The 16,574-nt window shown below is 34.1% G+C and overlaps 1 protein-coding gene across 6 annotated transcripts in view; it reads left to right on the top strand.

The window, feature by feature from the left end:
* Positions 1–16,574, top strand: part of USP47 (ubiquitin specific peptidase 47) — a 115,611-nt gene that overhangs the window by 31,203 nt on the left and 67,834 nt on the right. For 3 of the 6 annotated variants that reach the window (XR_014231393.1, XM_082341402.1, XM_082341403.1), the window contains 4 exons: positions 2,627–2,686; positions 8,492–8,695; positions 12,065–12,178; positions 13,612–13,750. Coding sequence is in view for 5 of the 6 variants with exons in the window: in XM_082341402.1 (XP_082197528.1) it covers positions 2,627–2,686; positions 8,492–8,695; positions 12,065–12,178; positions 13,612–13,750 (517 nt within the window). In the remaining variant the exon portion in view is untranslated. Of the gene's footprint in view, positions 1–2,626; positions 2,687–4,691; positions 4,716–8,491; positions 8,696–12,064; positions 12,179–13,611; positions 13,751–16,574 lie in introns of those variants that run through there. The other 3 variants (XM_082341404.1, XM_082341405.1, XM_082341406.1) reach the window with 2 other exon arrangements.

Raw genomic sequence — 16,574 nt, 5'->3', positions numbered from 1 at the left:
CTGCTAGGCGTCAGTTGGAGCATCTGAAAGGCTGGGGTCTGGAATCATCTGAATACTTGCTCACATGTATGGTTGTTGATGCTGGTTGCCAGATGGGATCTCAGTTGGGTTGTGGCTAGAACATCTACACATGACCTTTCCGTGTGGCTGCTTGGCTCCTATACAGCATAATGGCCAGGTTCCAAGGGTGAGCATCTGAGAGAGAGCCAGGAAGAAGCTGTGTTGCCTTCTCTATTTTCTAGCCCAGCCTTCAAAGTAATGTTATGTATCACAGGAAGTCACTAATGCTGGCCCATATTAAAAGGGACTGGAATTAGATTCCTAATCTTGCTGGGAGGCATGTCAAAGAATTTGTGGACACATTTTAAAGCCATCACAATGATACTTGAGAAAAGAAGGTAAGGATATCTAAAGGAAGAGCATCCCAGGTACAGTGTACAGAAATGCAAAGACTCTGAGGCTGGTGGATACCTGATGGTTTAGATTTGTTTATTTTGAATTTCCACTGTACAGTGTCATCTCCTTGAGGGCAAGGGCTTTTGTTCACTGCTATTTTCTCAGCACCTAAAGCAGTGTTTGACAGATAGTTGTAGTTTAATTCTTATTTGTGGAAGAGATAGCGTATTGGCAGCAGGTATCAAAAAAATCCTAAAAATGAGTACATAACCTTTGATCTAGAATTCTTTCTTTAGGAAATAAACTTTAGGGAAAAAAATTGTACAAATAAGCAAAGCTGTAGTGAAAATTTGGAGGTTTCTAAATGCCTATTAATAGATTAGTTAAATAAATTATGGTTTGCCTATATAATGGAACACTGCAATTTTTAAACTAAATGTTTTGACCCAGAAAGATGAGTGAGTGTTGAGGGAAAAGGAGCAGAATTCAAACGACGGTGTTCGGAATGATCTTTTTTGGTTAATAATCTTTATATAATATATGCATAAAATGGAGAGGGATCTAATAGGATGTATATCAAATTTTTAATAATTGCTATAGGAGTTATTTTAGACTTGCTTGTCAAAAAAATATGTATTACTATTATAATAGAAATACATTTCTATTATAAAAGCAAATGAGGTAAAATTTTTTAACTGATGTAGAATAGTATCTAAGCTACTGTGAGTGATAAAAAGCACCTTTCAAAACAATATGTAGGGTTCTTTTTATTAATTAAAGAAGGTGAAAAAAAAAAAAAAAAAAAAGAAGGTGGAGGAAAACGAAATTTGTACAGAAAAAGTGTAGGATGTAAAACCAAGATTTTTCAAGAGATTATCTCTTGATTATAGGTTATCCTTATTTCCTTTTATATATTTCTATATTTTCTTGATTTGCTAAAATAAGCTTCTTTTAAAATAAGGAAGAGATATTAAAAGAAAATAGCTGTAGGGGGTAATGTTAAGCAGCTTTACTTTAATAGTATTTATAATATGAAAAATCTAAATTTATGAGGTAGCAAAATCGGGGATCTTTTGGTTTTCTTGCAGAGTTCCTTTGATGGTCTCAAAATAGTGACTTAGAGAAAGACAAATACTGTATGATTTACTTATATGTGGAATCTGAAAAACTGAACTCTTATCAACAGAGAACAGATGGGTGGTTGCCAGAGATGGGGGATGGGAGTTGTGTAAATAGGTGGAGGTGGTCAAAAGGTACAAACTTCCAGTTATAAGATAAATAAGTTCTGATTGTAATATACAGCATGATGACTATAGTTAACAATACTGTATTGTATGTCCGAAAATTGCTAAGGGAATAGAACTTAAAAGTTCTTATTACAAGGACAAAAAATTTGTAACTATGTGAGATGATGGATGTTAACTAAACTTATTGTAGTAATTAATCATTTTGCAGTATATACGTATATCAAATCATTATGTTGTACATCTTAAAACTATTACAGAGTTATATGTTAATTATATCTCAATAAAACTAGGAAAATATGACTTAGAACATTTGATTTATACACAATTCTGAAGCTACTACTCTTTGTTAAAATGTGGTGGTTTTCCATGTTAATATTATTTTTTATCACCATAATGTAGGTTTTCAGTAACCTTACAAGAGTAATTGAGGGGCTTCCCTGGTGGCGCAGTGGTTAAGAATCTGCCTGCCAATGCAGGGGATACGGGTTCAGCCCTGGTCTGGGAAGATCCCACATGCCACGGAGCAACTAAGCCCATGTGCCACAACTACTGAGCCTGTGTTCTAGAGCCTGCGAACCACAACTACTGAGCCCGTGTGCCACAACAACTGAAGCCTGTGTGCCTAGAGCCCGTGCTCTGCAACAAGAGAAGCCACCACAATGAGAAGCCCGTACACCGCAACAAAGAGTAGCCCCCACTCGCCACAACTAGAGAAAGCCCGCGTGCAGCAACGAAGACCCAACGCAGTCAAAAATAAATAAATAAAATAAATAAATTAATTTTTTTAAAAAAAGAGTAATTGAGGCCTAAGATTAAAACTACAAATATAATTTATGAATGAAATCTTAGATGATATAATAATACTTTAATTCATACATATTTTGTTGTAAAAATGTTTTTAGGTTAATTGTTCTCATTTCACTGTCTTACCTCTTTATTTTAAAGAAATAATTTGTAATTCATTTTGTTCTTACACACCATAGGATGTGTTTTGGAGATGCAGACAAAATATCTTTGATGAAATGAAGAAGAAATTTTTACAGGTAGACTGCTGATGTAATTGCTTTAGTGTGATAATCAGCAGAGCAAGTAACAGCATGTTAGTATTTTTATTTAATAACAAGGCATGTCTTAAGTTTTATGCTTGTTTGGCTATTTTATTTCTACCTGATTTTATTTATTTTTCATTTTGTTTATTTATTTATTTTACCTGATTTTAATAATAAGAAAGTCACCTTAAATGAATATATGTCTGATAGTACCTCGTGTTTAACAAGTGAATGAGGTGGAAAACTGATATAAAAACTATAGAACCTTTAGTTTTGACTTTTGGGTATAATAGTTGTCTATTTTTTACAGATGTATTTATTTTCTGAAATATTAATAGTGCTGGGACTAAGTTATTTAATAATTTACAGAGTCAAAACCCAGACATCTTATTTGAAGAATTAAATAGAACTGTTACCTTCCCGACAACGTGTACGCACTACAAACCTAAACATTCCTGTGATGTAGCATCCTATTCTAACCTTTACTTAATACCTCACTTTCCTCAGGTCCCTTTAGCTCTAAGTTCAAGGTTCTTTATTTAATCTCTTCTGTCCTCTTCAGGTGATCTCTGGCAAGAGGCCACGTAGAAAAATATCATGTAACATTTTAGAGTTTGCTGGGGGAGTTGGAGTGGAGTGGAGGGAGGATCTTCAAAATAAAATAATCTTTTTCTCATGTAAGTTAAGACTCCCAGCACTACCCCAGGAATTGTTACTTGTTAAGGTAAAAATGCACAGTCTCAATGAGGCTGATAAATTTAATAAACTTCAGTGAGCAAAAATATTTATACCATCAATTTTTTTTTTTAGCCTGTGGCAGTATATTAGCCGTGAACTGTGGCTACCCGGAAGGGTAATGCTCTAAGGCTTAATTTCTTAGCTCATAGCAGTTTCTTTATCAAGTAGTAGATAAAGTGGACTCTGTGTGTGTGTGTGTGTGTGTGTGTGTGTGTGTGTGTGCATTTTTAAGTTTGCAACCATAGTATTATCATTTGTAATAACACTGAAAGGAAGAAAGTCTTGAGAGAAAATGGGTTGACTATTAAATTTAGAGGTAAAGAGGTCCCTTTGTAATGTTTTAAAATTATTCATATTAATTTTTTTCTTAGAAAAATCTTAATCTTGATAACTTTGAATTGTGTTTGATGTTGTTTTCTGCATGCTAATGCCATTCTAAATGTATGCATTAATTATACACCTTGTTTTGTGTTTTTTAATAAGAAACACCGACGAAGTATTTTTTTATGAAACAAAAATTATGATGTTAACTTCAGAGAACTCAGATTTGAACTTAGAACTGTTCGGAATGCCAAGAATAGGAGACAGGATGACTTGAGAGGCTCTGAGACTCCTTAGACAGAACCATCTGTGTTGACCACTTCTAGAGGTTCCTTTAGTGACCGTATCTTTGGAAGAAATATATGTTTTCAGTGTTTTTATCCCAGTATGTTTTATCTTTTGTAAATAAGACTGTCATTTTTGTTTGTTTTGTTTTTTCAAGGATTCTTTTTTCAGACTTTGCTGGGAAATCTGGCTTTGTTTCTGCATAGAGCACAAAGACAGAACACTCTCTTAGCATATAGTGTTAATGTAACTACTGTTGACTTTCCCCTTTTTCTCACAAGTGTAATATTGCTATGAGTTGCCCACCAAGTAAGTAGTTTTAATTTTATACTTTATACCTTCTTTGTAATTGGCCAGATTTTCTGTGTAGGGAACTTTGTGCCCCTCTAATAGCTCACCTAATATAGATGAAATGTTTTCCCAAGTGGGACATGCTTTAGGCTTTTCTAAAACTTTGCATTTGTTTTTACTTACCTGTTTTCTCCTATTCATTATAGAACTTTTACTGACTCAAAAATTGTGCTCCCTTCCCTGAATTAGGATGTGTCTTCAGATGCTTTACCTTAATGTTGGGTGTAGTGCTTAAATGGAACCCCCGCCACCAACCACCATCACTAATACCACCATCAATCACCACATTCTTCCCAACTAGCACTTGCATGTGCTTAAATTTATTTAGGTGTGTTTCTGTTATCTATTACTGTGCAACAGCCTACCCCAAAACTTAGTGGCTTAAAACAACTAGTTTATTTGCTCACAATTCTGTGGGATGGGATTTGGGCAAAGGCTTAGCCAGTCAGTTTTTCTGCTTCACATGGCATCATCTGGGATCATTACTTGGCTGCATTTGGCTGGTGACTGGCTTTGGGTGGAATGTCCAAGAAGGCTTTTCTTACTTATCAGGCACCCCAGTGCTCCACTAAGTGGCCACTTTCTCTCTGGGTGGATTGTTAGGGTTTTAACACAGCATGGTGGTCCCAGGATAAATGGATTTCTTTTGCCTGGCTGGCTTATAAGAGGAACATTCCAAGAGGTGCAAAAGCAGAAGTTTCCTGCTTTAAATCACACAGTATCACTTCTATCACATTCTGTTGGTCCTAGTTGGCCACAAGGCCAGCCCAGATTCATGGGAAGAGCAAAAAGAAAAAGAGTGGCAAAGAATTTTTAGCCATCTTTAATTTACCTCAAGATGGTGATGTTTTTTGCTTTGGGCATAAGTAGGACCAATCAGGGGTAGAACTCCAAAGAAATTAAGAAGAAAGAGGACACTCCTATTTTCCCAATCCTAAGAAATACTTTTTTACATTTAAGTATTGTGGACATCTGTATGTTTAGTATAATATTGTAGAATTTTTTTTCTCTTGAAAAGCTATAATAAAAAGATTGGTACAACCTTATTGATGAAATCTTAAAATTGGAAAAAAAATTTTTTTTCTTATTAGTTCCCAAATTGGGAGGCAGGGGGAGGAAAGAGATTTTGCCTCAGTGTAATTAGTGTGGGCAATCGCGATAACAAAAATTCAGATGTAATCTATGGATGATGGCTATGTAGTAGATTAAATTAGGACTGAAAAATGGGCCAGGAGGTTGAGTATAAAGTAATAAGATTTACACATGGCTAGCTTAGAACTTTAAAGGTCAGAGTTTTTCGTTTGTTTAAATTATCCTAGAATTGAATTCAAGAGTAATATGTGATTGGCCCAGAAATTCTTATAGGAATCTTAAGAAGAAACAGACAAGTGCACAAAGTTTTATATAGGTATTCATCACAAAATTATTTCTAAAGTGTAATAAAGTCTAGCTTAAGAGTCAGTAAAATTAAATTGATGGAACAAATTATTATTAATCCATGTAATAAAATATTATTCAATTGTTAAAATGATGAGTTAGAAAAAGTTTGACAAGGAAAGGTTACATGATATATTTATGAGTAAAGAAAGAGGTTTCAAAACAGCATGTATATCTAACTGAATGTTTGTGTTTAAAAAGTGTGCATGTATATGTCTGTTTGTGTTTGCGTAGGAAAAATATTTGGAATAATATAGACCAAAATGTAATAGTTATCTCTGTGTTATGAATTACAAATAATTTCCACTTTTTCCTTTATACTCTTCCTATTTTGTTTTTTTTTTGGCTGCGCTGCGCGGCATGTGGGGTCTTAGTTCCCTGACCAGGGATTGAACCCACAGCCCTGCATTGGAAGCACAGAGTCTTAACCACTGGACCGCCAGGGAAGTCTCTATACTCTTGCTATTTCAAAAAAAGGAACAAAATTACTTATGTGCAATGCACAGAAAAGAAAGCTATTGTCATTAAAAAGAATAAAAGGCATACATAAGATTAAATTTTGTGTTTACAATAGTACATTTAGCCTTCAGATGAGATTCCATTGGGGATAATATTACCCACATCTGGGTGTGGAAGGAGAGGAGGCTGGAGTGCCTGTACCTTGCACTTACTTATTTAAGGAAAGAACCAGGAACTGCTGATGGCCATATGTTACCCTATCATCATTCTTATGTATACTGTTATGTCAGCACTTCTGATTTCTGAATTCTTAGGTAGAGTTCTCTTGCTTGGACCGTGAACTTCAACTTATCTGAAGCTTTAAAATCTGGCAGCTGTAGTGCTTTTCACCTGGAAAACTTGAGTCTACCTCTGAAGTATACTGTTGAAAGTGTAAAAGCAGATCTTTTGTAGTTGAAATTGATTTAGAGTTTCTCGTTTCTTTATTGTGAACCAGAGTTAAAAAGGGTCCACTTTATGTTTCTCAGTTTGAGATTAAAATGTGTAAAACCATCTGTTACAAGTGTTAATATAACACCTTAAGCTTATAGCTGAAGGCTTTTTTGTTCTTTGTTATCCTGTTTATTTTATAAGAAATGTATTTTTCTTTATTTTGTTTTTAAATGGGTTATTATTGGTAATTAAATATTTTGACTTGTCTGAAATATAGTGCTAGCCAGTCTTAAACATTATACTTCTGTTATGGCAACGTATTTCTGTTTTAAACTAATTGGATTAACCTTAGTTTAGGTAATCTCTTACAAACCCAAAATTATATATGGCAGAAACAAATTATAATTGTATTACCCTGCCAAACAAACAAAAATACCTTGTGATGGTCCTGTCTTCAATACAAGTCAATGATAATAACTATTCTTATTTAAAAATGGATAATATAGAAGTAACAAAAGATTGAGGTTAATATTATTGTGTTTTTTAAAAAAAAGGTGAGAAATACATTCTTGTGTACAATACCAGTTTGTACAGTTCATATTTGTACAAAGCCTTTTATGGGGATAGTGAGAGTTCCCTCAGATAATGACTGCTGCCCTAGACTTTGAGGGAAAGCAAGAGATTTACATGATCAGATTTGCATTTTAAAATACTATTCTGGATTGAAGGAAGATGAGATTGGAAGAAGCTATTGCCATGATCTTAAGGTAAGATTCTGAGTGCTGCAGGCAGGATTAAAGAGAAAAGGAATAGTTCAAGAGATATTCAGATGATAGAAATGATAGAATTTGGTGATTATGTGAGTTGAAGAAGAGGGAAGAAATGAAGAAGGTGCTCCTCTCTGGTTTCAGCAGCTGGTAGATGATGGTACCATTAATTGAGTTGGGCATTACAGGAGGAGGGAAAGAACTTCTTTCACCAAAGTGCCTGATGTAGCCTACTACTGCTGTGTAAAACAGGGAAAAGAGTCGTGTCCTTCAACAGCTTGAGGGAAGGCATAGCTTCTTTGAGAAAGTCTCCTTTAAAATTTTTTTCTCTGATTTATGTACTAGATAAAAAAGAATGAAAAAATTTGTGACCCTAAGTCCCTTCTACATTGGTAATTGAAAAGTATTTTTTCCTTGCTTTCCTTTACCCCTCTGCTGGCTGATCTATTTGGGTAAGGTTGTCAGCTCCTAACACACTGATAAATAGGGCTTTTGGACTTTTGGTCTGTGGGTACAACAAAGTAAAGTTCAGGATGCCTGATTGCTTTTATCCTTTAGTTATGGATTTTGCAGTCTTAGACAATCCTCATTGCATTTCTACACAGTTCTCTTTCTCTTTCATCAGGAAACCCAGAAATGCTTGATTTGACTGTGCTAGCATAGTAGTGACACATTTTTAAGGATCAGATTTTGTTATTTTCAACTGAAAATTGCTCAAGTAAACTTGTCTTCATGGGCTTGTTGATCATTGATTTACAGCCTTAAAAGGTGAAAGCAGATATCCACAAAAGCAATGGTTGATTCTTAAATATGCCCCAGTTTTTCCAAAACAAACATGTATGGTGCTTTATGTGTTTGACATATCCATTAGAGTATATTTCAGCCATAAAACAGTAGTATTCACACAGAGAAAATAGTATTTTGTGGGGGTTTTTTCATTTAATCATAGAAAACATTAATAATTCTATTTTTTCTTTAAAGATAAATAGTATATTTTTTTAAATTTCAGGTAGAAAATGCTGCTGAAGAACCAAGAGTCTTATGTATAATACAAGATACTACTAATTCAAAGACAGTGAACGAGCGGATCACTTTAAATTTACCAGCTTCTACTCCTCTCAGAAAGCTCTTTGAAGATGTGGCCAACAAAGTAGGCTACATAAATGGAACGTTTGATTTGGTGTGGGGGAATGGAATCAATTCTGCTGATATGGTAAAACTCTAAACTGAAAGCATCTTCTCTTAAGCTGCTAATAATATTATAGTCATTATTGTTGTTGTTTTTAATAGTATACTAAATCCTGGAATCCTTCGTAATATTGTAAGCAGGACTATAGAGTCTGTGTGCAACTTGATATTTGGATCCCTCTTCATCATTTTCATTCTAGATTCAGTATTTGATTACCTTACAGTTTGCACAATGTCATTTCATTAGTTGTTTTATTCATGTAAGATGATTATCATAATATTGTGTCATCTATGGAAATTTTTCCAGCATTTACTGAATGGGATATTCATTTTAAATATTTAAGTGAAAAAAGCAGGATATAAAATCATATGTATTTTATAATCTAATTTTTGGAAAAGAAGAAAAAATGTATATAGAAAGAAAAAAGTAATAGAAGGACTTACACTCCAATATTAACAGAGATTATGCACCAGATAGAGTGGTAAACACCTGATCAGGAAGGTTGGTGGTATCATGACTTCAGCTTCAAAGACCTCACAGTAAAGTCATAGAGATAGGTATATCAAAAAATAATTACACTAACATGTTTTAAGTATTATTAAGTATGATTTATGAGTTTGCTGTAAGTGCAAAGAGGAGGCACTGACCAGTTTTGCATGGGAGAGTGGCAAAGGGGACTGTTGAGTTGGATCTCATCTGTATTTTAGAATAGTATTCTAAATAGTCTTTTTTCTTTCCTCTCAGTCCAAATTCACCCTGCATACGATTGCTAGAATTATCTTCAGTCATCTTAAATCATAGTACTCCTGTCACCTTCCAGTTTAGAAATCTTTAATGACTGCTCACTGCCCTGATTAAAAGTCATATTCCCTAAGTTAGCATTCAAGACAATTGGTCCTTTAAATCTAATCTTAGCTCACAGATATTGGACTAATTTATTTTCTTAACACAAAATTTCATACTTCTCCATCTCTATGTTTTTGCTTATGTTACCTCTTCCTGTCCTATACCATTGCTGCTCTTAAGTTTTCCAGGAAAATACCTTTAAAGGCAAATGAATTGAATGTGTATCCTGATCATATTTGGAGGGCATAGTTTTAATTGGCTCTGCAGAAGAATAAAAGGTGTTGGGTATTGCTTGATTTGCCTTTAAAATTGATGATATTTTGCCTTCTATTCCATAATATATTTATGATTTTTAAAAATGTAGAACTAGTGTTTTTAAATGGGAAAAGAATCTGAAAAAGAATAGCTCTATGTACAACATATGTATAATCGAATCACTTTGCTGTACATCTGAAACTAACCAACATTGTAAATCAACTATAATATAAAATAAAAATTTTTTTTAAAGTGTACTTACAAAAAAAAAACCCAACCCTAGTGTTTTAAATTAGCCAACTTTCCCCCTCTGAAATTGGTCAGTAAAATTGGTAGTCCAACAAGTTATACAAAGAGAAATGATATTTAATCTGAAACTTTGAATACTCTCTTTTACATTACTGTGTAACTTCTAGTGTTGCCTCTTTTTTGATTTAAAGGATAGTTCTATACTGTCTGCCCAAGTCCTGTTTATCTCTTACTTTTAAGAAGACTTACTTGATGTTTCTTCATGCCACTTTAAAAGTAATCTTTCTCTTTGTCCTCCTATTGCACTTTTTCTTCTGCTATGCCACTTATAGTCTTTTTATTATAGTTGTTATTCATTTGTGTCTTTCCACTTGATAGGATGTATTTTGATGTCTAGGACCTCATAGTATTCGTTTTGTATCCTCCAAAGATACTATCCCTAGGCACTCAAAAAGTGTTTGTTAAATTAACATCTGCTGTAGCACTATGCCAGGATTAACTATTTTTCTTTCTTCAGCTGTGACTGTTCTTAAGTACTTAATTTTTGTGTCTTAATATGCCTACTGTACATTTCTATGAGTATACTCTTACCTGCTTACTGTACAATGCTGCAAGTATGCTTCTTTGAAAACCTAATTCATTTATCTACTCTGCATCTCATACACACAGACAGACATTTATTGAGGTAAAACCCCTATGTGTTCTAGCTGTATCATCTGATCTTTTATGCCTGAGAGATGCTGAAAGATCTGGTTCCTGCCAGAGAATATAAGGGACCCAAAGATACCTTTCTTCCTTTCAAGTGGCTTCTCTTAGCTTCTGGTTCTCTGTCCTGTTTTTCTCATGGATTTCTAGATGTGATCCAAAGTGAGATTATATAAGTTCATTTTATTAACACTTTGTGCTTACTCTCTCTGTACCTAGTATTGTTCTGATACTAGATTTTATACAAATATAACCTCATTTAATCCTTTTAACCACACTATGAGGTAAGTGCTATCACAGCCTCATAGGTGAGGAAACTGAGTCATGGGGAAGTGAAGTAACTTGTACAGAGTCACACAAATAGCAAGTGGCAGAATCTCTTACAGTTAATTTTTTCGTCCTTAATACCTATGCTTTTATATAATGTTCATTTTGTAAGAAATAAAGGCATCTCCATAAAATAAGTCCTTCTAAGGAGATATTCCTCATGTCTTTGAAACATTAAAAACATTTAATGAACAAAATAGTTTTAAAACAAAAGAGTAGGGCATTCATCACATCCCTCATTTTTCTCAACAGTGGACTGGAGTGTTGGGTGAGTATGGCTTGGAGCATGCAGAGCTCTGTCTCTCATCCACCAACTAGAGTGTATCATCAGAATGACAGCCAGGGTTTAAATTGCCTACCAGGTAAAAGAGTTAGGTGAAGGCTAAACATGTTAGATGTTTAGTTTTCAAAGGAGTGATCACTTCTATCACCCTGGGATCCTCTGAATCCTGGCAGTGGACTTGAAATAGGTATCATTTACTAGGACAGGCTTTTCCTTCTGAAGGAAGGTCTTTCTGAAGGTGCCCATTTTTTAATGTTACATGATTATTTGGGTTGGGTTGCTTAGTGTGTTTCCTTATGTGGGAATTCTCATTATATTCCTATATCAAAACATGTTTTTACAGTTTTTAGTGATATAAAATAATCTTTAGTTAATTTTCATGAAAACCCATTGAATACTATATTGCATACATTTTAGAGAACATCGAAACAAATGTTTACAATTCTTTTTTTTGTGTAGTACTTCAGTTTTTTAGATGTTGGGAAATGTGAACAGCTGGGATACCTGTCAGTATATGCCCTATCACTGGGCTTAGCCATCCCAGTTCCTGAATAGATGAGTTAATTCCAAGCCTAGATTAATAGAATTTATCAGAATCTTCATTAAAAAAAAAATACTGTTTAAGCCCAATAATTGTAGATATGTGTCTATTTACATATTACTTGTTTTATTTTATTATTATAATTAATGTTTCTCATAATCTGAGATATCTTATTTTATGCTTGTAGGCTCCACTGGATCATACCAGTGACAAGTCTCTTCTTGATGCTAATTTTGAGCCAGGAAAGAAGAACTTTCTGCATTTGACAGATAAAGATGGTGAACAGCCTCAAATACTGCTGGTAAACTCTTTAGAAAGCCCTGTAGTCATAATTTTTGTGCACTGTCACCTACTACTTGGGAAGCAATTTTCCAAAGGAAGGAGGAGAGATGTGTTTTGCAATTTATGTATAATAAATTATTTTTCTGTTTTCTGTTGGCTTGTTATAGGTATGTATGTTAACATGGTTACACTGGGCGTCCATAGCACTTTGTTTGTGTATATAGTCTCTTGCCACACTGAGAATCACCACTAGAACAGGGATGGGGATGGGTCTAGGATCTCCTACTGTGTTTCAGTGGCCTTTTGTTTGGTTAAGCATTTGCTTGGTTGGTGTAAATCTTCAGCAGTTTTGCCCAGGTTTTCTGGTATTTTGGTAGGGGAACAGACCCCCAGAATTATCTACTCTGCTGTTTTTGCTCCCACTCCCCATCCCCCACCCCCCATTTTTTTGGAATGACTAGTTTGTAAATTCTTTGCTTTATTTCTGTTCTTTTAGTGTTTGCTGCAGTTCATATTTCAATAGCCTTTCCTGTCTGGTTCAGTGGCTTTAGTGATTGTCAAATCTAGTAACTCCCAATTTGAGAGCGATTCATTGAAAAAACCCGGTCTGATTTACCTTGCTGCTTTACAGACTGAGGAAACTCACAGAGTTTATGGACTTTTTCAGAACACTTCTCTTTAATGAAACTTTTCTCAGGAAAAGTTCTTCTGTTTGATGCTTTTCATTTAGAAGTCTATTGTGAATTAGAATGCCTCTCTGGACAGTAGACAGTAATTAAACACAGGACATCCATACAGAAGCAATGCCAGAATATGTTCTGACTTTCCTTAATCTCATTGTTTATTTTTATGACATTGTGAGAAGATTTTGATTAGTTTAAGTGACATTGAAACTAAATTAGCTATTAATTTGGGGATTCATGTTTTAAAATGCTTAGTAATTAGTCTTCAGCTCTTACTTGCTTGTGCTGATTTTATATCCCTTACTCCTTTTGGACATCTTCCTCATTAATAGGAAGTTTCTTATTGGAGACAATAGGAGACTATCCATTTCATTCAATACTTATTGAGTGTCCCTTACCTTTCAGGCCTACTTAGCAAGGATAATGTAAAAATAAATGATAAACTCTGTCATCAAGGAGTTCACAATTGTACTCTGATTAATTAGTACCAGAAATCTCTTCTCTCATGTAAACAAAATTTGAAAAAGAATTAAATAAAATTGAGAAAGTAAGAACTTTGGAAGGAGACCTAAGCATTTTTTCCAAAGTGTGTTATATTGGGCATCTTTCAAACCTTCCTACAGGAAATAATGAGGGTATATACTTTGAATGTCTTGGTGGTACCAGTAATGCCTTGTCTCTTTTTCATTGCCTCAGGAATTAGTATGCCTTTTTTCATTGTTTTAGCAATATTTACCACTCAGTAAATATTGGTTATGCTGCATTTTAGGAGGATTCCAGTGCTGGGGATGACAGTGTTCATGACAAATTTATAGGTCCACTTCCAAGAGAAGGTTCTGTGGGCTCTACCAGTGATTATGTCAGCCAAAGCTACTCCTATTCATCTATTTTGAATAAATCAGAAACTGGTAAGATATATTATTGTTGTCATTGTTGTATTTTCATAAAATCATAGGGCATTAATCCAGAGTAATCTTAGCGATCTCAAGCCTAATCTTCTCATTTTATGGATTAGAGAAAACAGACCCAGAGCAAGATCGCTAGTTAGCAGAAGCAAAGTTAGAACAAGAATGTGGTTTCCCTTTCCCTCAACCCATTGTTATTTTTACTGTATTGTTACTGCCATTATTTAGTAAAAAATATTAAATATTGGATTTTGAAGGAAGACTTTTCTGTTTGATAATTTTCTATCTTGAATTTAATCTTAAATTTTTGAAGTTGACTTCCTCTGGAAAGGAATGTATCTCTGTGTGCATTGGAATAGACTATGGCAGATACTTTCATGTGGAAACAGATGGGCCAGGCTTATTTTATCAGAAATACTGTGTTATCTTCTAGTTTAATCTAATCACATGTTTGAAATTAATCATGTAATTTAAAAATTCCTGTTAGCTTTTTTCTGAATATGTTTAAACCAATATTTTTGAATTTTTTTCAATTTATTGAGCTAATGGAATTGCTTTATGTATGCAGTTTTATATTTATTTATATATAAGACTGGTTAATTGCCTGAAAATATAATCTGGATACTTTCACATATCATTTTATCTTAAAACAAACATTTTCAGTAGGTAGTATTCATGTTAAAAGAAATGGAAACAGGCTTAGAGAAGCCTTTGATTATATAGCTAGTTAATGGTATTTCATGTTAGGTATGGCTTCAGAGTATTTACTCTTAGAACTTTAAAACAGAGATGACTGTAAATATTAGACACAAATATCTAGTATAAAAAGAAAACTGTAGAGTAATATTGTAGATTTTGTTTTAATGTGTTCTGTAATCTTCCACTTACTATATTTTATAATTGAAATGTAGAATAATTTCCTCATAGCTAATCTTTTGTACAGGCTTAATGGTGTATTTGTTCTGAAAATGGTAAAAGCTGGTCGTGTTTGGTATTTAGGATCATTTATATCAATAGAACTTTTTGCAGCAAACTACCAAGAATAAAAGAGAATGACAAAGTATCTTTCTAATTATACTGTCTAGAGTGTAGTGATTCTCAAATTTTTATTTCTTTAAAAATCATTTTGAGATACTTGTTAAAAATGTAGGTTCTGAGGCATTACTCCTCCAAATACTAAGTTAGTTGCTCTGCAGTAGACTGGATAAATTGCGTTTTTTAAAAATAGATACCCTAGATTATTATGAGATAGTTGGAATACTTAGAGAAAGTTCCAGATTTAACAAGTCAGGATTCTTGAAATTTTTCTGTGTATTCTGACAACCAACTCAGTCCTTATGCAAGAAGTATTTACAGAACTCCTACTTTGTGCTGAGTACTGTATGGCTCTCTGATGCCTGTAAATTCCTAGAGACTAAAGCATACTTTAAAAAAAAAGTTCTCCTATTATACGAATGTAATACATGTTCATTGTCGTATTGTAAAATGAAAAAAGTGGAAATCACTGACAGTACTATTAACAGAAACTGCTTTAATGATTTTGCTTATTTTTGTCTTATCTTTCCTTCATCTGAATGCTTTTAAGAAAATGGGGAAATCATGTTGCGAGCAGACTTTTAATATATATTTTTTCGTGTAATACTATATGAGGAGCATTTTTCAATGTTATTAAATAGTATTTTAATATGGGTTTTAAGTGACTGAAGAATAGTGTTTCATTATATGATTTAGATAGTTAAACTGTAATTATTACCTATGTTATGATGAACATACTTATACATAAGTTTTTATTTTCATCTGTGATTATTTCCTTAGAGTAAGTTCCTAGAAATTGAATTACTAAGTTGAAATTTATTAAAAATATTTTTAGAGGACTTTGATATACATTGCCATGTAATCATAGTCTTCATTCCCAACTATTGTTCCTCATACAGCTCTTTTCCCTACCAGTACATTTTCCTCCGGTGTTCTGGGGTACTGCCTTTCTGAATTAAAATAATCTGTACACATCCAAAGGAGCTGGGGGTTCAAAAAGTGTTCTTTTTTAAAAATATTTGTTTATTTATTTGTTTATTTGACTGCACCAGTTCTTAGTTGTGGCACACAGATCTTTGTTGCTGCATGCGGGATCTTCATTGTGGCACGCAGGATCTTTAGTTGTAGCATGTGGGATCTTTTTAGTTGCGGCATGCGGGATTTAGTTCCCTTAGTTCCCTGACCAGGGATCGAACTTGGGCCCCCTGCATTGGAAGTGTGGAGTCTTAACCACTGGACCACCAGGGAAGTCCCAAAAAGTGTTTTGTTACTGACTATTGAATTTGCGTTTTCCTTAAGAAATTATTGTAAATGTACAAAATGTTTTTATTGAAAAATGCTCTCATGATTTCAACTCAGGGCTGTAAGAAAACATTTCTCCATAATGCCGTGAGGCTGAGGACTTAACATATTCTTTCCTGTGTCCCTTGCCTACCAACTGCTCTGGTAGCCAGCCACTGTTGATAGGAGATGGTTGGGGGTCGGGGGAACTTTAAAGAATAAGGAGTGGATTGAAGGCTGATGTGGACTCTCAGGTGATTAGAAACCACATGACTGAGGTATTTCATCATTTAAAACCGAGATATCTTTCCTTGGGCAGTTTCTTTCACAATTCTTTTCGTTTTATTTTATCTACTTTAGGAGTTGGCCAGTTTCATTCTACTTCATTTGGCCTGTTCGAGTTCTCGTTCATTTCTTGTTGGTTCTGTTCAGGATTTCTTTCTGCATTTGCCATCTGCAGAATGGCATATGTTCTTATGTTCTTCTCCCTTAACTAGCTTGAACTTACAAT

The sequence above is a fragment of the Balaenoptera borealis genome, assembly GCF_965194805.1.
Source record: "Balaenoptera borealis genome assembly, chromosome: 11".
NCBI lineage: Eukaryota > Metazoa > Chordata > Mammalia > Artiodactyla > Balaenopteridae > Balaenoptera > Balaenoptera borealis.
This window is presented reverse-complemented; position numbering and strand designations above follow the sequence as displayed.